At 45.3% G+C, this 24611-nt stretch overlaps 2 protein-coding genes across 8 annotated transcripts in view; one reads left to right on the forward strand and one right to left on the reverse strand.

The window, feature by feature from the left end:
* RBPJL (recombination signal binding protein for immunoglobulin kappa J region like) overlaps positions 1–23386 on the reverse strand; it is a 35556-nt gene extending 12170 nt beyond the window's left edge. Inside the window, exons 1-4 of one of the 2 annotated variants that reach the window (XM_050917382.1) lie at positions 23306–23386; positions 13803–13917; positions 2914–3039; positions 436–506 (exon numbers count right to left, since the gene is read on the reverse strand). In XM_050917382.1, coding sequence (XP_050773339.1) covers positions 436–506; positions 2914–3039; positions 13803–13917; positions 23306–23327 — 334 coding nt within the window. In that variant the 5' untranslated portion in view covers positions 23328–23386. The remainder of the gene's footprint in view (positions 1–435; positions 507–2913; positions 3040–13802; positions 13918–23305) is intronic. The other variant, XM_050917383.1, reaches the window with a different exon arrangement.
* MATN4 (matrilin 4) overlaps positions 13334–24611 on the forward strand; it is a 30773-nt gene continuing 19495 nt past the window's right edge. For 3 of the 6 annotated variants that reach the window (XM_050917339.1, XM_050917342.1, XM_050917343.1), the window contains exon 1: positions 23431–23487. The gene's annotated coding sequence lies outside the window, so the exon portion shown is untranslated. Of the gene's footprint in view, positions 13394–13797; positions 13886–23430; positions 23488–24611 lie in introns of those variants that run through there. The other 3 variants (XM_050917341.1, XM_050917340.1, XM_050917344.1) reach the window with 3 other exon arrangements.

The raw sequence follows: 24611 nt of genomic DNA on the forward strand, positions 1-24611 counted from the left end.
GAGCTTTGGCATTTTTAATGGCCTCTTTTTAGATTCTATCCAATGTATCAGTCCTGCAGATGGAACATGCACTGCTTCTTCCCATCAGGTCAAGCCTAGTTCCATCGCTTCCTTCGCTGCTTTTCATCACCCCCTCTCTGCCCGTTCCTGTGAACTTGCTAATAGAGCTGAACAAATATATAATTTGATTACTTTAACTTTGCGATCTGTTTGAGTACATGAACTATGTATTCATTTGTCATGGGTATTCGCTCCGTAAAGGTCAAGAACTCGAACACTAATAGGCCAAATATACACTCAAACCGAAAGTCACTTTCATAACCGAATGAATATTTGCAGACAGCTTTTCCCATTGTGCTCAGTTCTGCTTATCAGGAGTGGCTGAGCGGCAGGACTTCTGCTCTCCAGGCATATGTGGCTTTCTTCTGCTCTTACCTTTTATCTGTTCCTGCTTCAGTTTCCAACCTGGTCCAGTCAGATAAACACAAGGTGGGGGGCAGAAAAACCTAACAAAACAAAACAGCATCTTTGTTAAGTGAACACTAGGGTAAGGGACATCACCAAGAAGGGTTGTTTCTTTGTAGGACTGTGAATCCAGAGTCGTCTTCATTGCTTAACCAAGTGAGAGATGCTTAGACATGACCTGCTTTGGGGTCACTAATGCCAGCATACACTTGGCTTGCTGCCCCAGACACGCACTTGGAGCGCTGGTGCCTGGAGACGCCACTGGTTTTCACAGGAGATGCACCCACAAAAATGTGGATGCCTGCACCACACCTGTATTTGCATGTGCTGAGTGCGCAGTCATGCCATATGCATGGCCAATGGCAGGTCTTTGCAGGCACAGAATCATAAAAATGTAGGGCTGAAAGGTGCCTAAAGAGGTCCTCTGTCCATTTCCTGGCACCAAGGCAGGATGACATATACCTAGACCATCCTGGACAAGTGTTGAGGCCACGATGGGAGGGAGCTCAGTGCACTCGTTGTTCCCGTCTCTCTTTGGCCTAAACAGTCTGCTATGTTGTGAACATCTCCCCATCTGTTCTTGTGCAAGCCTCCACTGGGTTCCTCCAGCAGGGGATGGATGTGGTTGCACAATTAAACCTGTTTCTGGCTTTAAGACTCTGGTGATGTGCAGACCTATCAGGCTGTAACGGCTTTACACGTCTCTGGGTGTGACGACCAAGAGCATGTCCCTAACTTGAAGCTCCTGAGGAGGATGCAATGGCAGCAGCTGTTCAACCATGTAGAGTGCCATTAGCAAGGGGTCAGCATGAGTAGGTCATGCTGAGGCAGCTCTTTTAGCTTCTCCCCCTTGCGTGACAAACCAACCACATCCAGTGCTCTGTGCAGCACCGGAGAAATGAGACTGCCTCTTGCCGCAATGTCCATCCCCCTGCCCCAGATGCCCACGTGCGCAGCCACATCTATCAGGTGCTCTGTTAGTGGAACATGCCAGCCCTATCCAAGGGCAGATGGCTGAGAGGGCACACAGGGAAAGCTTACTTCAGATCTTCCCTCCTTGAGTCAAGGGAGAATTTGTCACAGAGACTTTTTCAGCTTGGAATGTGGAAGTTTCAGCAGGTTGAGAACACAGTTTGTATTCACAGCCAGCTCCTGAGACCAGTGCAAACAAATCTATAGCCAAAGTTTTGGAAACACATTTTCCTGTGTTTTATTTGGGTTTCCACTGTCTTTGCATTCATGTGAATGGTGCAGATTCATCCCATATTGATACTGTGTAAAATGTTAGCAGTAAAAACACCAGTCTGGGCTGGTTCCATATTTCTGGGTCCTAATCTCTTTGGATACATGTTTATTTAAACAAGTCAGCAACAGTGTAGGACCCTGAATCCCCATATCCAGGAAAAATAGCACTAGCTTATTTAAACTTTAACCTAGAAGCGCTGTGCCAGCTCGTAATCACTTTTTAGATTTCACTTCTGTTTTTCTTGCCAAACCCACAAAACCTGCTTCCCAGCATCCTTTGCACCACGCCTCAACCAGGGTACGCCAGGGCTATGTCTTTGGTTAGCCCCAGTGACGCAGCAGCTCCACTCGCTGGCTCAGCGCCCCGAGAAGGTAACAATTTCAGGGCTGTTTGAAATGGGCCTGAACCAAAATCCTAGATCCAAATACCGGTAAACTCTAGCGAAGGCTGGATCTGGATCTGCATTTTGCAGCTGGCCACAATCTCTACAGTGGATCAAACTCAGAGCTCACAGCTGTCCTCTGGGGAAGGTTGGATCTCAACTCTACAGCCAGAGCCCAACTCTGTGAAAAGTATCTTCCATTGATCCAGTGAAGGCATAGGAAATAAAAAAACCCAAACCCCACCCTCAGTACAATAGGGCCTCTCTCAACCTCCTACGGAGAAAGAGATGACTAGAGGGAAGAGAAAAGCATGAGAGAGAAGAGCAGAGGAAAGGAGAGAATGGCAAAGGGGGAAGAAGGAAGGAATGAATCTAAGGACAATGACTGTTAAACAGAGTGAGGACGGGCTGCAGCAAAGACTGATTGCTGAGGGCACTCCAGCTATCTGCGCGGGGGAGGTGAAATGGCCAGTGGTGTCTCACAGGGGTCAGTGTTCAGCCCTTCCCACCATTTCATTAATCCAGGATAGAGTGTTCGGGGCAGGGACTGTCTTTTTGTTATTTGTTTGGGCAGTGCCTAGCACAGGGGACCCTGATCGGGACACTTAGGTACTACTATCATAATCATCATGAATGACTGTATTATTCTGGGGCTGTGTGAAGGCTGAAAGATGAATACAATGGGGTTATGTTAGCTCATCTGTTTCATCAGACTAGATAACGAAACCCTGGGGAGTTTGAAAGGGAGTTGTAAGTGTCTGGTTTTTGGAAGGTGATATCTAAAGGCAGGGCTGTATAAGAAGCCAGGCAAATCTCCTACCTTTTTTCACTGCCGTATGATTTCTGCGCGACTTTTGGATGCAGTATAAGCACAGTCTGGTCAGCTGGGAGCTGCAGATATCTACGCACTCCATCCCGGAGATGGTCAAGTTGATCTGGATTGGATCTAAAAGAGAGTCCTAAGTAGTACCCTAGCAAAGGGGACACAACGCTTGGCTTCCTACCATCCCCCTACTGCTTGATACCACCCCGGAGCCACCCTGAGGGGTATTTAACATGGAGATAGCCAGCACAGGCACCTTACCTGTAGGTGATATCCTTCTGTCCCTCATTCCTCTGCACTCTAATGTGCCTGCTATGCACTAGACCTTGACAATAGAACTAATTATAGCCAGGTGCTGCAAACCCCACTCTGCTCAGTGCACTGGTATGGTATTGCATATAACAACACCGGGAACAGTCATAGTTTTGAGATACCCCCCTTCCCTGCATCAGTATCTGCAGTCGAGGCATTTGGTGTCTCTCTCAGTAAGAGCTACTGTTTTAATAATACTTCCCAGCAGGGGCCCAGTTTAATGATGCAAAGTAGGACAAGAGGAATCCAGTTAGAATGCACTGGGAATGGGAAAGTTTCAAAGCTGCTGTAAGACAAGTGCTATCATTAAAATTGTTTGGTTAGTTTACCCACTACTTTCTCCAGCCTTTGGTAAAAGACAGATAGGGAAAGCTTAGCTTGGAAACATTCCCATTGCTTCCTAATGGGAAAGCGCGTCCTTTCACTCCTCCTCCCAGTCCCATGTTATGAAGATAGTGACATTTTGATTGTTTATGATGTTCTTCTCTTTGTATACATGGCCCTTAAAAACACCTGGGCCAGCTTCTCAGGCACCTGGCATCTTATGCAGCCACATGCTACCAAACTGGAGTGGTGGCATTTTACACCCAGTCTCCATTCTCCGTGCACTCGTGTGAATGAATGCACATGGTGCCTGAAAATGGGAAATCAGGTAATGTTATCTTTACTGATCCCCTCCTCCTTGTAACTGACGATAATAATTACAGTCTCATTTATACTGTATTGGAGTTTTCCACCATCTAATGGGATAGCTTTACATACGTTCTGTTTAACATGGATTCATTTTTATATCTCCCCTCAGTACATTATGAATGTTTATGGAAGGTAATAATGAGCATGGCTGGGGAGCTATTATTCTTGGCATCGGGAGCTGTTATTTGGTTCCTGCTGGTGATTGTCCCGTGGAAATGTCCCCAGATTCTCAGCTGGTGGAAATTGGCATAGCTCCATTGACTTAGTGGAATTATCCAAGCTGAGGATCTGGCCCTTAGACTTTGTTAACGTGGTAGGTTATTTTTCCACTGATTGTAGGCAGATAAGCTCAGTCTAAATCACACAGGGCCTTTGCTGTGTTGTGCTGGAACCCGAACACAGGATGCTTGTTTTAAAGGGAAGTCGGGTATAGAGAAGCTAGAATGGTGGAGATGTACTGTACTGCTGTCTCACCTTTACAGAAAGTGAAATTCACCCTGTGCAGAGCACTAGCACAGCGCCTGCAAAACGTTCCATAAAACCATTGAAGTGTGGTGTATGTGGGTGCATGGGCCTTGTGCTTCAATAGGGCAATGTGCTACTTCCTTAATGGAAGGAAACCTGAGAGGGAGGAGGTAGGAGCTGTTTGGACAGGCCTCTTCTCATTCCCACACTTAGGGAAGACACTTCCTTGGTGTAGGACAGTTCAGTGAAGCCAATGAAAATGTACCCATCAGCTTAGGGCCACACTAGCCAAATATGGCAAGGACTTCACTTAAACCAAGCTCACTTGTTTCTTGGTTCCACGTCCAGTGACACACACACACGGAGGGTGTTCATACACACAGGGCCAGGCACAACCTGGACATCTTTGGCTTGCTCATGATTGATAAACCCATATGAAAACTGGATGGAAATTGGTTTCCAGCCTCTGGCATGGGGCTCCCCTTCACCACTGGGGTCATGCATGATGTTAGTTCCCTCAGAGAAATGGTGGCCTTATGCTGGAGACTCAGAACCACCATCTGTGATTAAAAACATTGGTTTCAGATATGTATCCCCAGTGGCTTCCTAGCGCAAAGAGCTTCTCACTGCTCAAACTTTCAAGCCGCACAGCTGTGAAAAATGGGGAAGTTTGCCTTTAAAAACCCAAAAGAACCTTAGATGTAAAAAGGATGAGCAGAAGCAAGAAGTCCCAAATCGCAGCTGCATACACAGTGCTGTACCACTGGTAAGCCAATGCCAGGACATGGGCAGCCCTTAGTGATTTGCTCAAAGGACAAGCTGGCTATTGGAGACAGGGCTGCATCTGCTACAGCACAGGGAAAATCCTGCAACATAGGCCTGGTCTACACTGCGGCGGGTGCGTGGGGGGAATCAATCTAAGATACACAACTTCAGCTATGAGAATAGCGTAGCTGAAGTCGATCTATCTTAGATCGACTTAGAATCATTTACTTTGCGTCCTCATGGCGCTGGATCGACGGCCGCGGCACCCCCGTCGACTTCTGCCTCTCGCACTGCTGGAGTTCAGCTGTCGACAGGAGAGTGATCGGGGATCGATTTATCGTGTCTAAACAACACACGATAAATAGATCCTGGATAGATCGATTGCTATCCGCAGATCCGGCAGGTAGTATAGACATACCCATAGACTCAACTGAGTTTTAATTGAAAAAATAATCATCCCAGCTTTCAAATACACATCACACTAGCCAGAAACTACAAGTAGCAAAGAACATAAAACACCAAATGTTTGGGGTCAACTACAAATCTGATCCCGTCCCAGGATTCCCAGCCAGCTTATACTGATCTCCTGATGGACTCAAAATAATGTGGCACCTGGACTTAGAAAAGCTGAAAGAGAAACAGAAGCAAATAATCTTTACCTCAGTTACAACCTGAGAAACCTTTTAAGATGTTTCACTGGCTAATGCTTCACTTTCCAGTACAGTGAAAACCTGCTGGAAAAGAGCAGATCCTTTACAGCTTCTAGTAACAATCCTATGCGACAGCTCCTCAAGCTTGGGGCCCCTCGTACAAAGATTCATTGTCTGGTACTACGTTGCTGATGGCTCTGTCTTCAGAGTATCCTGGAGACCAGAACAGGCAACGGCGTTGACATAGCAGACGTATCCAGCACAAGAACATAACAATCTGGAATCTTCTTTATCTGCAGCTGTCCTCCCAAAATCTCTGGCTGCATTTTCACTGCACAATCTTTTGCACCACTGTTTTCCCTGGTTTTTAGATGGATGCTCTTGATTCCCTGCTCTCCTTGTTTCCAGTGTCTTCCGTACAGCCACTAAGCTCGCCAATGTGTGACTCAGATCCTCAGCTGGTGTAAATTGGCACAACTCCATTGAAGTCAATATGGCGATGCTAATTTATAGAGTTGATGATCTGGCCTTGGGTCACCTGATAACATTAGCTGCTGCTTTGTATCTGAGAAGTGAGGAGTTTATGTCTGCTGAGCTTATTCATAACTGCCGAGTACGAACCGTAACTGATATTCACTGGCAACCAGATGTGTTGTTTTTACTGATGAGACCGATACATGGGCTGCAGTTGTTAGTGCAGAAGCAGTGGGTGCTTTATTTTGTGATCACAGTGACAGTTCTCCGCAGACAACTTTACTTCATTATTTACTGTTAGTCGCTTATTCGCTTTTTTGCCAGAGCCCAGTGCCAGTACTACTCATCAGATGTTCTTCAAAACTTTTACAGATGTTTGCTTTTGATCCAGTTGTAGAACTTTGTCCACAACTTTGTCCCTGGCTACCAATCAACACACTCCATTACACTAATATTACTTATTTAATCCCGGCACGTAACTTAATTCAATCTTCTATATCTATTTAATGGTTTACACCCAGGCCTGGCCAAAGCTAACTAATATGGAAGCGAGCTAGCGATTGACATAACATTGGCATCCATTCCATGTCATCATATGCCTCATGTGTAATGCTGAAAAACCATACTGCAATGTGCAGTTTGAGCTTCAATTTGCCTTTGCAAGTTTTGTCTTCGTTTAACCCTGCACCGGGGGCAGGCCTATCTTTGCCCTGGGAGAGAACTGCACCCAGTTATGGTTAGGAAACATCTTGAAATGTCCTGCACGCCGAGGGTCTGTAACATAGGGCAGTGGCTCTCAACCCTTCCAGACTACTGTACCCTTTCAGGAGTCTGATTTCTCTTGCATACCCCCAAGTTTCACCTCACTTAAAAACTACTTGTTTACAGAATCAGACATAAAAATCCAAAAGTGTCACAGCACAGTATTGCTGAAAAATTGCTGACTTTCACATATATAATAAAATAATTCATAAAATCATAAATTATACAATAAATAAATTGGAATACAAATACTGTACCTACATTTCATGTATAGTATACAGAGCAGTATAAAGAAGTCATTGTATGAAATTTCAGTTTGCACTGACTGCTCCAGTGCTTTTTATGTAAAATTAGGCAAATATCTAGATGAGTTGATGTATCCCCTGGAGGACCTCTGCGTACCTCCAGGAGTACATGTATCCCTAGTTCAGAATCACTGTAATAGGGCATGACCACCCTGTAGTGCCTTCTGCTGGCCAAACATGGTGCTGACAGCACTTCCTGACTCCGTTTCTTTCCTCAAGGTGGGTCTCCTCAGCTGTCCATACACTGTGCTGGAGATGCATCTTAGCTCTCTGGCTAAGTTGCAAACAAAACTTATACTCTCCTTGGGTAGCACAAACACAAACTAAAAAGGTTCTTCTACTTTTCATGGGCTTCTCTTTGGCCCACTCTCTGGACTCTGTTCACACCCCTTTTTTGGCTACCTTTCAGAATCTTTCTGGCTCTGGGATAAAGCACTTGGCTCCCAGGCTGGTTCCCTTGGAGTCCCCAGCCTTCTACAGACCCTGGCTCAGGGCCTTCCAGAGGCGTATGACCATTCTCTGCAATTCCACTCGGACTAATCTCTCACTGACTTTCTATAAGGTACAGGTGTCCATGAAGCTATAACCTGATCCTTGTTAGTTCCACTACCTCAGGCTGGGAAGCAATTAATTAATGATTGTACAAACATGACTGGTTCCCCATTGCACTGCACCTTGTATATTCATTTAGGCCAGTGCAAATGAGTGAAATCACTGCTATTTCCATTTGAGAGCATTATATGCTCACTTTACACTGGTGCAAATAAAAGCACAAGGAGAATTAGGCCCAAAGGCTCTGATCTTTTTTTTTAGAGTCTCAGCCTGTCCTTCAGTACTGTAAGTGCAAAATTGCAGGTCCCAGTTCAACTCTCAGCTGTGACTGACAACGTGCATGGTTCATTCACAGACAGTCCAGCCGGAGATGAAGGACTCTGCTGGTGGGTTCAGCCAGCTCTAGTGTTGGGCCACCAGCATTGAAGCTCTTCAAGTTTTCTATCCACCTGGTTCTGTGTCTGCCTAATAAGCTTTGAGCAGAGACCAACTTCAGAGATACACATTCCTCCTTGATTAAGGTAAAAAGGATTATCTGGACATGGAGTCAAATGCTGAAGAAACAACAACAAAGGGGAGTATTATTCTCTGGAGCTATCTTGATTTAAGAGGAAGGAGCTGCTTCAGAGACAAAGGCTAGATTTGTGCAGCATAAATCAGTGGGGAAAAACATGCTGCTCTGATTTCTGCTTAGCCCTTTTTACTCTTCTGTCTCAAAACACTTAAGCAGCAGAAGAGGCAAAGCTCCCATCAGCTATCCCCTCCCCTCCAGAGCTGCTGGATTCTATTTTTGTATAGTTCTTATTCACCTGCATAGGGATCACATAGCTCCAGATTTGAGAGATTTCCCAGCACTGTGAAACTGGATCATTGCCAGAGTTTGTTGGGAGGTAAGGAACTGGGGTGAGGTCTGTAAACCCTTTCTAAAGGTGGATTCTGCTTTGGGAGAGTTCCTGAAATGCCAATGGCAGGTGGAGGCAGAAAGGAAGTCTGTGACCAAGGCCAGCTGCTAACTGTAAAAATAACCAATGCACTTACAGAATAGGGAACAGCTACAAGATGAGTTAGGAGGCAGCAGCAGGGAGTACTGTTTAGGTGGAATTAACCACAAGGGTTGCAGTCAGACATGTTGAACTGATCATCATTGAATGACTCCTGCTGCACAGGTTTTCATGTGAGGATATTTTTGCATAGGGATATTAATGTGCATTCAGAGTGCTATTGAATGTGATGTTATTTAACATTTTGCAAATAGAACCACCCGGTATGTGGGTGATTGCACAGGGCTTACTGAAGTGCATAGTGGGATAACTGTCCATGCGTGGTTATTTACTGCATAGGACTGGCAAAGCAGATACATCCCAGATACAGACAAGCAGATTTTTTCCAACTGTACAGATGTGATATCTGACAATGGAGTCTGAGAATCAGCTACGATGAGCACTTGGGAAATTGAGGTGTTCTCCCCCTGCCCTTTCTCTGCAGCCATTGCTGTCTAAATATTTGAACTAAATTGTTTCAGTGATACACTTTTAAATAGTGCTCACCATTCTGAATGGTGAGGCGACCACCCAGAGTTCAAATTTACCTCTTGAAAATCAAAGGGCCTTTGCTAGAGGAGCTTAACTGACCTGCTCTGCAGTTTTCCGGCACCTACTAACTGTTATGGGTTATAGGGAATTATTCACACTGTATGACATGTATTATATGGACTTCTTAAAATGCCTCGATTACAGTATTGTGTTATTACAGCATCATGTTTGCAGTGCTGCAAGGACTGGGTTCTTGGAGCTCTTTCTAAAAGCCTCTTTTTGGTGCCTGAATTTCTAGCTGGGAATCAAATGTCTTTGCACAGAGCAAAGTATTGTTTGGAAGCAAAATAATGTAGAGGATTTCTCTCCCAAAGACCTTTTTCTGGTTGGATGATTTTTGTAAGGCCCTCCTCCCAAATATAGCATGTACTGTACTCAAGCTAGCACTTCTTGCCCCTTGAAATAGATACCATCTTTTTCAAAATGACTCAGGAAAGGGTTACATTATAGTTTATTATCAGATGTGGTTTGAACTGTGACAAGGAACTATAGTTGTCAACATTGTATTTCAAAAGTAAGGGTCTGTTTTCTTAGTATCCCTGCCTTACCCCATCTCCTGATATTATTATTTATTATTAATTAATAATACACAGCACTCACCTTCATTCACTAGAGGTATTTCTTGCTGCTTTTTGCAGCACTCAGCAACTCCTGATCTTCTTGTACAGAGATGAAAAATAAGGTACTGTTGGCAACCCTACTAGGAACTGAAATTTATAGGTAGCAATAAACTACTGGGTAACTAACGATCTGCTCCATGAGACCGTATCATCATTCAATACTTTATATTCGTTCCACAGTTCAAATGAGCCTTTCTTCCTTTCATTCTCCCACCTCTCCCCACTAGATAAGATGACACACCGTATGTTTGCCATGCACATGCTGCCGTGAAGCTCACCTTCCATTTTATTCTTACAGGCAAGCGGATTCTTGTGCTAGCTGCTCCTATCACAGACATGACTCCTAGGTTTATATTGTGCAAATAAAGGTGGTTGTTTTTTAATTAAACAAAACAAAACAAAGGTGCACATTCAGCTCAGATGTCACTCCTGGTGCCAAGCCTTCCCTGCTATTTAATCACATGCTCCCTAGGGATTCAGCAAGAATTGCAATTTATTGTTTAATAAGCATTCTCGTCAGGAATGTGTTTCAGCTGTACCCCAGCCTACCCTTCCATTTGTGGGGGCAAATCAGGTATCTGTCCTACAACTCATATTTGTGCCCACAATTGATGGCAGGTGCAGAAAAATATGGGTGCAGTTTTATAGGCACAAATTGTACTTTCTGGGTCTTAGAAATTGCTATTCTATGTCTGTAACCATAGCAATAATGTTTATATGTGCTGTCTATGTACATTAGCAGATTTAACATTCACTCATTTCTGCAAAGGTAATGATCCAGCTATTCTGATCTCTGTGTAACTAAAGTAGAAGTCTATCAAAGTAGAAGATCAAAATAGGTTCCACGTGTTTAGGGCATGATCCTTCAAATCTTTAGTCATGTAATACTTTACTCATGTGAATACACCTCTCATGAACAAGAACTACTTGTGAGAGAGATTTGCAGGGCTGAGTCCTTAGATTATATTTTCACCTTCTCCCAGTTGAAGGAATTGATTGTTTTGCCTCTCTGCCTTCTGAATCCAGCTGCATTGCAGCTTGCCTGGGAGTCACGGTTACAGTGAGTTATTATAGTTTCATACAGTTATGGAAACTGAACGACTCAGTAAAAAGAAACCCATTTTACATGTCTGTGTTATGCCTTTTACTGAGTGTTTGCAATAGCTGCTGACTGCATTGCTCCTTTGTATGGCATCAGTGCTATATTTTGTGTGAACGGAAAAGTTATTAGAAATCACGTTGATGGGAAACCTACAGTAACTGGGAGCCCTAACTTTTCAATACCTCTTTTAATCCAGAAGAACCAGACCTTGATGTGCTTTGTGTGCATGTGTATTTATAAATGATATATTTTGGTTGCTTCATCCACAAATAAAACTACAGCCTTTTCTGAGCGTGAGGAATGTACTGCCCAGGTAGAGCAGCACCAACGTTACACAACAGTTAAGAATAGGGAGTGAAAAAAATGTGGCCACTTGAAATTCACCAGGGAACTTAGGTCAGCCAGGAGGTTAATTCCCCAACACAGAATGTAGCCAGTTACTTAAGTCATATATCACCTGCCCAGTGCTGAGGGGCTCATGAAAATCTACTGTAATACATTATTAACCTGTTTCCCTGAGCAGTGGAGGAAGGAACTGATCTAGTGATCTAGTCCTCTGTCCTGAACCTCAGGCAGTTATTTATAGCAGTTCAAAGTGTGTATAAAACGCAGCTAAATCAGAATGGTAATGGTTCACACCCCCTTTGCACCGGTGTAAATAACTGCATAAGGTGCAGCGCAATGGAGAATCTGGTCCAATCTGTCAATGCCTAATTTCTCCATAGCCAGATGTCACAATATTGTATGTGAATTGACCTGTGCTGTGTTATGCAGAAGGTCAGGCCAGATGTTTGTAATGGACAATTCTGTCCTTAAAATCTATGACCTCCAAAACACTCTCTAATCCGCAAACATTGCCTACAGGGATCCCCAAACCGCCACGTCAATGCAATTTGTATATTTGGACAGGCCCACTCACTCATTCTCCTTTGGGACCTTCACAGTTAAAGGGTTTTCCGAACACATGCCAATGATGGAACAGGGAAGGAAAACAGAACCACTCCCACACTGTTTAAGCTGAGTCCAGATAAAGGCTGAACAGGTGTGAATAGTTTTTCAATTATATAAAGTTTGAATATGATGGACATTTTTTATGATTGACATTTCCACTAGCACACACCTTTGTTTGCCACCCTATTGTGTACATGCATGAACATGAAAAACTCAAAACAAATCAAATGTATATATGATTATGACCTGTCAGGGAAATTCCATACAATTAACCACATCACTTCATAAAACAGTGAAACTCTCTAGCTATTAAAGTCTAGTTCACATACCGGGCAACAAAGTATTCTCAGAACCTTACACTTTAACTTGTACCAAGTTTATTCCTGTTTAGATTTGTAGGAATCGTGTACTTCAACATGCTCCAGGCCTGAATCCTCGTTTATACTCATGTAACTTCATTAACTTCAGTGGAGTCACTCCTGATTTACCTCAGCATGCGTAAGAAAGATGTCAGACTCAAATCTGGGCCAGATCCTGTGATAGTCTAAATTCATTCAATGTAGCTATGCTGTTGTAAATCAGGAGTAACTCTTTAAACCAATGGAGTTATAACCATTTACAGTTGGTGGGCCAGATTTGGACCTGATTCTCCTCTCATCCATGCTAGTGTAGATGAGGAGTAATGCCATTCAAGTCAAAGAAGTTACACAACTGTATAACTGGTGTAAATCAGAGTGGGGGCCAGAGGGCCTGTTGATACAGACCTGAATGCTGCAAATTTAAACAGGCACAAAAAACTCAGCACTGGTATTTATATCAGCTGAGGCTTGGTGTCTATTTACAAACACAGAGAACATAAATATGTGTCACACTACTGGATGGTTAATTGTATGCAATATATTTTATCTTTGAAATAACAACTACAATTAAAATCCAAAGAAATCTTATTAATATTTGTACATTTCCCACAGAAATAAATCAATGCTCCGAAGAAAAGAAATAATTCTAAATTTGAACTATCAATGGGCTAATAATACATAACAGTAGGTGCTCCACGTGTGTGCAAGAAGAGATGTGCATTGGTGTCTCTGTGTTTAGACCTGCACGTGCGCTGGGTGTGTATTCTGTGAGTGTTAGCTCCAAATCCCGGCGTGTGGCAGAGTTAGACGCTGCACTCGGTAGCGCTGCGTAGGAGACAAGGGGAAGCAGACCCCAGTTTGTCTAGGCAGCAGAGGTGAGAGTGTTTTCAGTGAGTGCTCGATGGGCACCCAGGGCAGTTCCCTCTTCTCTCCAGCCTCTGCCGCTCACGTTCATGTGGACTCTGGCAGGTGCGCGGGTGGATCTGGGCATCTCTTTCGAGTCACGCGCCCGGCCACGCTGGAAAGCCGCTGAGGAGCCCGATGCCCGGGGGGGTGTGACCTGGCCCCCCGCCCTGCGCCGGCCCCTGGGGGTGGGTGGGGCGCCGCCCGGCCCCTCTCCCCGCAGCAGCCCCGCTCGCTGCAGTGTCAAAGGGGGAGGGGTCGGCTCCTTCCCGCGGGCCCAGCGCCCGCGATGCCGGGTTAAATGCAGCTGCCGCTGCCCCAGCCCCACTCAGTCCAGGACAGGCCAGCGGCTGGAGCGGGGTCCCCGGGCGCAGCACCCACCTGTACCAGCAGCAGGGGGGTGTCCTCCGCCCGCCTTCCGCTCGGCTGCGCAGCCGCCCCTCCGCGCTCTGCAGCCGGCCGAGGTGAGTGAGGGGCTCCGGGGGCAGCGGGGCACCTGCAGAGCAATGCGCAGCGGTGGGCGCAGGAGCGCGGGGCTGCCCCTTGCCGGACCTGCGAACCCCATCCCCGCGGGGCGGTGACACCCCCCGTGTCGTTCGCTCTGTGCCCCAGCAGAGAGTGGGGGGCGATCCTCGGTTCTCCCCGGGGCTCCCCACCCCAGTGCCCCCCGCCAGCCGGAGGGGAGCGAACGCCCTGGGGGTTCCCCACCCCAGTGCCCCCCGCCAGCCCAAGGGGAGCGAACCCCTTGGGGGCTTCCCATCCCAGTGCCCCATACCAGACAGGGGAATGATGCCCAAACCCCTCTGTCTCTCCAGTGCAGTGTCCCGTGAATGATCCTGAACCCCCTACGAACTTCCCACCCCAATGCCCCTTGCCAGCCAGAGGGGAGCAATCCTGCTAGGGGCTCCCAGTGCCCAAAGGTCCCTATGCCTTTGGCCAGTGCAAAACCCTTCTTGCCCCCAAGGAGCTACTCACTCCAAGTGGCCCTGCCTCCTGCTCCAGCCAGAAGGGAACAATTAGACTGTGAGTTCTTTGGGGCAGCAACTGTCTTTTTGTTCTGTGTTTGTACAGCACCTAGCACAAAGGGGGTCCTGTTCCATGTCAGGGATTTGTAGGCGCTACCATCCAGCATGTTCCCTACTACCCCACTTCCCAGCTTCGTGCATGTCAGAGTAGTGGAGCTGTCCATGTCTTTGTCTTGTTGGTAGGTGTTGAATGTAGTGGACTGGGCTAAGAATCAGGCCGGATACAGAGAGGATGGTGTGATGATGAGTTGTTTGTATAGCACCAGCAGTGTAGTGGGCACTTGTGCATGGTGTTCATGGTGTCAGGGGAATAGTACGGGGGAGGTGATAGAGGTGTATGTCTTAGGAAGAAAATTCCCTTTTAGCTCAGTCCCCTCCACTCCCCCACGTGCCTGCAAAATGTAGGAGCTGCTGTCTGCTTGATCAGAGAACCTAGCTGTTGCAACCTCTCTGCTCAGTCTGACACCCAGGAAAGCTGGGAAGTTTATAAAGAGTTAGTCCAGCTTGATTCTCAGGGGAACTGAGTCCCAGAATGGTGCTTGGAGGAGCAGAAGCTCTCAGGAGCTAAGACATGGAATGGTGCTTGCAGACAGCTGAGCCTGGGCATGGTGCTCAGAGAGAGTGGGAGCTCACAGGGGCTGAGACCTGGCATGTCACTTGGAGGGTGCAGGAGCCTAGCTCAAGGACAGGCTTATAGGAAGCTGGTGCTCCCAGGAGCAAAGACCTGACATGGTGTTCAGAGGTAGCAGGAGCTCCTGGGATCTGAGATCTAACACCATGGTCAAAGGGAGCAGGAGCTCCCAAGGGCCAGGTCTGGAGGCATCATTGAGAAGAGGTGAGAGGTGAGTTCCCAGGAGCAAAGTCCTGGCCCCAGAGCTCAGAAGGAGCGGAGTCCCAGCATCTCTCCTGCATTAAAAACTGCCTGAGTGAGAAGAAAGAAAGGATGCAAAGATCTGAAGAATGAAGTACGTGGTCAGTGGGAATACAGTGTGAAGGAAAACCAGAGAAGGAAGGAAGGGACATGCGCTGCACAGCTTTTGCCTGTTTTCCCTGAGACCTTGGTATGCCAAGAATCAACCTTCTTCTCTGCCTGCCCACCTTATGGTCTCCACTCAGGTTCAGATCTAAACTGCAGCAATCCAGGGCTCCCCACTCTTTCCTTCCCAAGTGGAGTGCGCTTCGCTGGGGATGTGGTGCTGGGAATCACTGAGCATGCTCAAAAATCTGTATGTTGCAATTTAGGAATAATGTGGGCGACCTATTCTGTCTCTGGAATACTTTTCAGCTCTCTTTATATTCATATTGGAGATTATGCTTCAGTAAGATGTTCCCAATTGTGTGGGTAACTGATTATACACTTCATGTTCACCATCTGCCTGTATTAGGATGGTTCCTGCAGATACTATCCAGAATCTGATTTGACAATGTGGTATACAAACTCATATACATGTCCCGTGACGTAGCATACCAAGCATTAGAATGTCTGGGTTGTCTAACAAGATATGCACATAATTGTGCTCTTAATTTGTTTGCACTGTTACTGCACTCATACATGCAAACTGGATAATTGCATAGGCAGATGGTAATTATATATATTTGCATAAGCATGCAATCATGATAATTATGCAGGAGAATTAGGTATTCAGTTATGTGTACATTTCACAAGAGCAATTATTCCAAATTCGTTTGGAAAATTAGAGTGTTATACATTCGTAGTATCTGTGCTAATATGCAATAATCTGAACTAAACCAAATTAAGCAGATGTGGAACATGAAGTTATTTGCTGTTTTGCATTGTGCAGCATGGAGCCAGGGCAGCATTTGTGATGGTGCAGAGAATCATTGGGGATTCATCAGGAGGCTAGCATGCAAAGGAACACTGTAATTTGAAAGGAGCCTACCGCATATATAAAGTGACATGGGAGACGAGCTCCTGGGATTAATATAGGTTTACTTGGACCAGAGCTGCCAGGAAATGTATCAGTTTAATACTGAGAATGTAGGGTCTATTCACGCACTAAGAAAGCCAGTGGGACTTCTGCCTCATTTGGGCTCCAATTGCATGTGGGCTAAAGTTGTTACATTAAAGTTCCCTGCATAGGTGACCAGACAGCAAATGTGAAAAATCGGGACAGGGGATGGGAGGGGGGTGGTTAATAGGAACCTATAAAAGAAAAAGACCCAAACATCCGGACTATCCCTATAAATTCAGGACATCTGGTCACCCTATCCCTGCAGAAGCTTCTCCTTACCTTATAGAGGAGCCTTTGATAATGAACAGCAGATTTCGTAATAATAATAAGAATTAATAATAGGCACTGAACATGTAGTTCAGAACTACCATTACAAATTGAGTTTCAGAAGCAGGTCTGAATGTTCCATTCTGGGATGTCATTAGATTTGCCTTCGATTTTTGCAAATATCCAGAGCAAAATTCTGCTCTCAGATCTACGTGGTAATTCTCAACTTTGATTTTCTTCTCTCAGAGCATGGCTCAGTGAAGTGAATGGATCTTCTGTATCTGGAAGGCATGCAGAAGAGTTTGGTAATTTTGGTAAAATGACACTTTGTGTCTAAGCAGACAGGCCATTACTGCATTCAGCTGGAAATGTTATTCAAACACTTTCATAAATTCCACGAAAAGGAAGAATTAAAAAACATTTAATTAGATTAGACAGACTGGAGCTTGGGAGTTGCCTTTAAAGATGCTTTCGTTGGTGCTAACTAGGCTGCACTTGCAGGCAGTTTGTGGTCCTTGAGGGGCCTAGTGCTGTGATTGCTCCTAATACAGTATTTCCCTGGAGGTTTCCAGCAGGGGTTGAAGGTTTTCAAGGGAAATCTTTGCTTAAACCGTTTATAAGTTTCCAGTGGGGCCCCTTTGTTAGATTTCTGAACAATACCTCTCCCTTGTTAAAACCCAGAAAAATCATAAAATGAAATTTACAAATGTTTGAATGAACAGGGCTGAAGCTTATGAAGGATGGGGTGCAATAATGTAGTGCGTGTGTGAGTGAGTGATGGCCAGATGCTAGTCTGAGTAATTAAGAGGGAAAAATGTTTGTGAAAATAATTCAGTTGTGTTTTTAGAGAAACTTCTTGGAAATCTGCTGTTTCCAAAGAAACTGACTAACCTCTTTGTACCAAAAGTCAAACACAAGCATCACCTGGGAATGGTATAGTGCTGAGCTGCCCATTTGACTTGTTGGCAGTAATAATTATCTAATGTAATAACTTTATCTCCACCTCTGACCATATGGTAGCAGCTGGAACATCTGGGTTCAATCCACTTAATGTGAACTCGCCCAGATTTTAATCAGAGCTGGCATAAGGATTTCATTCAGAGGTCAGTCACTGAAACCCAGCATTCACACTTCTTTGTTACCTGCTGCTGGGGCTGGAAGAATTGGCCCTCTGTAGGTATTTGCAACACAGACATAGCTTTCAGTGTCATGTAACATTTTTAGTGGTTAGAAGGGTTCTTTTTCCTTTCCAGTCTTGGCAAGATAAGGTTCTAAAAATAGCCCAGTTAAAACGGAATGGTATAGAAATGTGCATAGAATATGCTACACAGGCTACATGTTCTGGTTTTTTGGAGGTTTTTTGGTCAGGATAAAATTGTAGAGCAACTTGTTTCAGTTTGAACTTCAATAAACTCACAGTAAAATGACAAAATATTGTATTCCATCTCTAAATGCAATATTGTAGGAGTAGGCAAAAATCATGCTTCTGTTCTTGGGTTTCTATTTTGCTGGGGTCTGGTGAGCCTCTTCTGTCAAGCAGAGGTGTGTGTGTGATGGGAGAAAATTGCTAAAATGCCCCTATTTGTAGATACTTATATGGACCACTCTTTCCACAACAAATTTAAGCATCTTATAATCTTGAATGCTTTCAACCTTGTAATACCTCTCGCAAGATGGAGAAGTGCTATTACGCCAATTTACAGATGATAAACTGAGGCATAGAGATGCTAAGTGACTTGCCCAAACTCGCATGGGAAGTCTGTGACAGAGCAGGGAACTGAATGCTGGTCTGCCAAGACTCAGGCTACTACTGGACTATCACTGGACTACCACAGGACTATCTTTCCCTTCTTCAGTGGTGGGATTTTGGTGTGCTTGATGAACTGTCTAAATCCATTAGTAGAGTACGTTGGGCTTTCTTCCCTATGCAGAATAAATTTGTAGAATATATCAATCATATCGTAAGGCACCTAATATCTTAATATCTAAGCTCCTTTCTCTTTTTTTGACCACAGTGACCTATCTTTTCAAGGGTATATTCTCTTAAACACTGTTCATGATCGGTATAAAAGATCCAAGTGCGTATATACTTCAAATTCACTATTTAAAAGCATGAGACCATTTTTCCTGTTTTTGCATTTAGAAATAAGGACTTGGAGGAGAAGACTAGTTTGTACCTTCAGGAGACTGAAGGCAGGGTGAGGTGTAAGTGGTTAACTGGTGACACAGGAGCTACAGTTCATGGAAGGATTGCTGTTCCTTAGTAAGGATTTTATTTTAAAGGTGGGATGTGGTGGAGCGGCAAGATTGTCCCATTGAGTTGCAGAGAAACTGGTGTCTCAGGTGGAAGGTAGCTGCATCTTTCAGACCCAAACTTCACATACTTCCCTAGATGCTCATGTGAACCGTTTTGTTCAGTTCTGCTGGGTCTCACACCTGGGCATGTTAGGAACCTTGGTCATTTTCCAATGAGCTCTTTAGCACAAGTCAAGATGCCATTTTGTATAGCAGAAGCATTTCACATAGATTTGCAAGTCCTGTTATTTGGAAAGTCTTTGGCTCAAGAGAACCCTTTTCCCGATTGTACGGTAAGAGGAGAGGTTCAAGTTTACTATAGGTTTGCACAAACCAGATAGAGGACGTGTGGCTATATTGAAATTACTATGTGATTTTTTCCTGGAGAACGCAGCTTTGTGTCAAAACTCTCTGGAGAACATGAGGAGCAGCCTCAGAATATTCCTGGATCCCCAGATGCAGCAGAAAAGTTTGCATGCAGCTCTGATGAGAACTTTGTGAACGCAAGCCGAGTTAGCACAAATTACAGCTGGTTCACACATGCAGGTCAGAGGCAAACCAGGGCTGATTTCAGATTCGTCTGAGGTTCAAGTCAAATGCTTCTCAGCAGGGATCTAAATCCTGCTTTGTGGAATTGTAGAGACATCTGCTGAGTGTTTCCATTATGTGCTTCTGTGGGCACATCTACCCTATAGCTGAGAGTATGCTTCACAGCTTGAGTAGACAAACACGTTCTAGTTAGATGGAGCAGTAATACAGGCTACAGGAGTGTGGTTTCTAAAGTGCACTAAGGTGTTGCACGTAAATTGGTCCATATAGGTCCTGCTGGTGTGCACTAAAGGTTCCCAAGTGCGTTGTTTGAAAGAGTACTACATTAAAGCGCTCTAGGGAGCATTGCAAAGAGATTATGTATTACGTTATATACTACCATGCTGAGTAATGTATGTTGTATACATTATTCATTACAGTATTTACAAAGAGAGCCTTGAAACTCCCAATTTTTAGATATCTACATAAAATGCAAAAATTGCTAAAAAATAAACCCCAAAAATGAAATTAATAACCCAGCAAAACAGAAGCAGATTATATGAATGTTAATGATATATTATATTTAATATTGTATTACACTATTTTGACGTCATCAGAATGAAATGATTTAACATGATTGAAATGAAACATTTTGATGTTTCCAGGCTGATACTTTTCAGAATTTCAGTTCTGTGCTAAATTCAGAATTTTGCCATTTTGTTCCTAATTCAGAATGAAAACAGCTTTTGAAATGTTGGAATTTCCTGCAGGACAGAAATTCCTTTCTCCAGCCAGCTCTAGTGTTCAGTTTCTTCCTTGTCTGAAGGTACCAGGAGAAGCTGCGAATGTTGCACTGCAGGGCAGGCACTTCTGTGTGTGCAAACAGAAAGCGTCCAACCCTCTGGTGGCTGGTCGTCCTCTTTACATGCCAGTAGAATGTCAGGAAGTACCTGAAATGTCTGGCAACAGGGCAAATGCGTCTCTATAGATATACCTGGAATGCCTGGCAGCACTTCTTACTATAAAGAGTCCTTTGCAGAGACTTGTCTGGTTTGGGATGGGGTGTCCAGCCAGAGGATATGGAAGAATAATCACCGACCTAATGAGAACCATTTGCTGATCTCATCTTTGCTTCTCTCTGTTGTGCTGTGGGTATCTGAGAGCAGACACCTGCTGTAGCTACTGTTCTGTCTTTTTCTTTCTCTTGGTTTACATAAGTCTCCAGTTGTGTGAACTAAGCACAGCTGGTGGGGAAGGCAACGTTAAACCCCAGCCTCTTTTACCATGCTACTGAAAAGGAGTCCTGCAAAGCTGTGTGTTACTGTTACACATAAGATGTGTGTGTGGAATTTGGGTCTTGGAGGATAAAAATGACTCCCAAAACATTAGAAAGAACTGGGATTTGCTTCCCCACTAGTGAAAAGAACTGGAATTTAATGCAACATAGAAAAGCGTCACCCCTCCATTAAACCAGTACTGGCCCATTATTATTGTATTATGGTAGCATCTAGCGGCCCGAGTCACAGACCAGGGTCCCATTACGCTAGGTGCTGTACAAACACAGAACAAAAAAGTCACTGCCCCGAGGAATCTACAATCCCAGTGCATTCGTGGGGAGTTAGCATTGCCAAAGGCACAGTACAATGGTGCTGTGCTCATCCTGCCCAGCAGCTCTACCCAATGCGTAACTGATCTCTTGTCATGAGACTGTTCACCTCTCAGCCCAGCTGCTTAAATTGCCTCTCCCCTGCCTTCTCCCAGGATCCTCAGGAATGGAGGAGCTGCCTCTTTTTAGTTTCGCACATGGCAGGTATTTGTGTATAGGGTTATTAGGCCAGAGTGGGAAGGAAGTAGCTGAATCATAGTGTGTGTTTTGGGGGCCAGAGCCCTAATTTCCAGTAAGAGAGGGATTAACCATTTGCTCACACTCACGCAGGGGCGCAGGGGAAGTGATGAAGCAGGGCTGGGGAGAAATGGCTCCATCAGACTTGGGGGTAGAGGGGAAGAGGCAGGGAACGCTATAAGAACAGCTTCTTGCAAAGCAGAAAGGCCAGGTGCCTGCACCCAGGGAGTACAGGGTTTTCCATGTGGGAAAGGGGCTGTGTGACTGTTTGGTTTTCCATTTCCTTTGTGCAGTTAGCACACCTGAGAGCCACTGGAGAATGAAGATGCTTGTGACTTGTTTTGGTTGGTCCCTATGCCAGCTTCCATGCTCAGTGTGCTATTAGCGTTGCTAAGTGTGGGCATAATGTAGCCAACCAGGGAGGAGTGGACACAAAGCCCACCCTGGCATGAGTAAAAAATCAGCCGAGTAGTCTGCTCACCCGGGCTTTGCAGCCTGACTGATCTAATGACGGCTCAGCTAGAGGTTGCTCTGTGGGAACCAGGAGACCTGGCTTCCAGGCTTTGCCAAGGACCTGCTGTGTGACCTTGGCAAATCACCTCTGTGGCGTAGCTTCCCTCTCTGTGCAATGGGGGGGATGAAACCGACCCACCCTGCTTTCAGATCTGTGGATACAATGCTTGTAAAAGACCACAGTATTATTATGTCTACTAGAGCTGAGTGCAGACAGGCAGTTCCCTTGCACGCAGGATTTAGATAGGCCACAAGTTGGTTTTGTTCTGATTAGGAACGAAAGCCAAATATTTCAAAAATCTCCATGAAGGGAATGGAGTCCCAGCTCTGGGGCACTCTACTTGGTGGATTGCTATGGACCCAAGGAGACCCTCCTCAGTAAACAGTCTGTGACAGTCACAAAGCTGGCTGCCCCAGAGCTGCGGCCCTTAGAAGCTTCGACTCCAGCAAAACCTGCCTTCAAAACCTGTCTGGCAGCCAGGCGTTCATTGGAACCCTGTCTGGGTTCCATCAGAACTTCGGCAAAATCCGACTGTCTCTGTGGCACATTTCAGTTTCTCCAAATGGGCAAATTCTGACAAAACAATGTTTAGTTGGAATTTTTCCAATCAGCTCTAATTATTGATTTTTGTCCCCTGTGTACATACCAGGTGGTACTGGAGCAGCTTATGAAACTTTCTGGCTATTGTCCTTCCTTGTCCTCCACCAACTTTCCCATAAGTCTTTCTCATGTGTACTTTAAGAGTGACTGGCACCCAATCAAAGACCCTTGGGGAAATGCCCCACTCTCCTCTGGTCCTTGATCTCAATCTGGCCATTTTTGCTATTGCCATTTTAGCAGGTGGAACATGCCGTTCTGAGTCTGAGACTTGTTTGCTCCTGAGGTTGTTGAGTAAAGCAGCAGAAATCCCAGAAATGCAGACAAGCTGTGAGTCACAGGAACACCATGGCAAGTCCAAGTGAAATGGCTGTGATTCCCGGGGTCTAATCCAGAATCCATTTCTCTGCCTAAAACACTGGGGTCAGAGATTTTTCTCAGTCTGCGAAAGTGCTTCAGCCCTCTGCGACGTTCATCCCCTCTCTCATCCACCCACTCACTCTCACGTAGAGTCCAGTAGGCAAAACCCTCCCAGCCTATGATAGCAACTGGAATACAGAGCTGATCTGCATCCCCAGGGCTTTCAGATCCCTGACCTGTGATTATGGGTCAGAAGTGGAATATTCCAAATGTTTCTATTAACCTGTAGCTAGGAAACGAATCGCCAAAGAGCCACACTGAAATCTGAAGCTGCTGTTTTCCCTGAGAGTCAGGATTTGGCAGATAATCCAGACAGACAGAGGCAATCTGAGCAGAGAGCAATGCAAGAAAGTTGGCACTGTGCTCGGATGTGCCAGCATGTGTGGAAGCAGCAACACGCACAGGGTGTTGAAATGACATACCTGTTTGCCTTGGGGGATCCATCGTGAAGTGGGGGAGGCCTCCCAGCCAGTGATCGCTCTGTGAGTTGAGAGGAGTCTGGAGCCACCATCTACCCTTCTGTTGCGTGCTTTTCCTGTGCTGATCTCTTTTGCTCACGTATCAACCACAAGGTTGAGGCATCCTTCTGCCCAGTGCAAAGCAGGTGATTATTTATGTCCTTGTGCAGCTCTGAAAGTCAAAGAACTTCTGTCTTGGCACCCCTCTTGTTTTGGAAACGTTTTTGTCTCCTTTGCCTGAGCCGAGGTCCCTATCACTCAGTGGTGCTGGAACAGCTCCCAGCAGTCTTTACCTTGAGCAATCACACCCTGACTGTATCTCTTTCACTTTATAGCTGGGTCGTTATCTCCAAGGTCTCCTGATTATTTCCTAATTTTTCAGTCCTGCCCAGTATTTGCTCTTCCTTTCAGCACCTGTTTCCCAGCTGCGTGCTTCCCACACAGCTCTCGCCTCTGCCAGGCAAACAGCAGTGGTGGCAGAGGGAGACGGGGCAGAGCAGAGAAGGGAGAGAGAGTCAAACAGGCATAGCCCAGCAGGCAAATCCCATCTCTCCCCTGGGAGGGAAGAATGAAGAAATGACCGGGGTCACCCTGTGGGCTGTCATGGGTGCATGGCATGTCAACAGCTGGGACAGATGCACCGTCTCTGAGCTGACACTGCTATCCTAATCATGGCATCAGGCAGTATAAGCTGTGCTGCAGGGCCAGTATGCAGTAATGCCTGATGTCATAACTGGAATGCGGCATGCATTATTATTACACAGACCCACCCCAGGTAGACATTAACCTCCTCCAGCCCACTGGAACTTTAAGAATGATTAAAGAATTAAGAGGATTTAAAAAAATCCCCAGCTGTGTTTTTTCTTGTTAGTTTCTCTCCCTTACAGTTCATTCTTCTGTCTGTGCTGGCTTTGAAGTTACCCGGATACCGACAAACCTAGGCTCCATGGCAGCCTGCCACTGGAGTAAAGCATGGACTCTAGAAACCTACAGAAATGTTATGCATGGCACAGTGGCCTAGAAATGTTTTCTGGTTAGCAACTGCTTTTTCCCAGAAAAATACCTCTGGAAAAAAAATCTATTAAAAAGGGGTGAAATGAAACAGATTTCGTTGGGGACCAAGTGTTTCCTGCAGACTATTTCACTTGCAGATGTTTAGCTGCATCAGAGCAAGTGCCACTAAACTGTGTCAGCCTGTGTCAAAGAAGGCGGGTGACTAGCGTGATGTGCTAATTTAATACCTTCATACTGCACATTTCAGGAATATGCA

Source organism: Gopherus flavomarginatus, chromosome 11 (assembly GCF_025201925.1).
Source record: "Gopherus flavomarginatus isolate rGopFla2 chromosome 11, rGopFla2.mat.asm, whole genome shotgun sequence".
NCBI classification, from domain to species: Eukaryota; Metazoa; Chordata; order Testudines; family Testudinidae; genus Gopherus; species Gopherus flavomarginatus.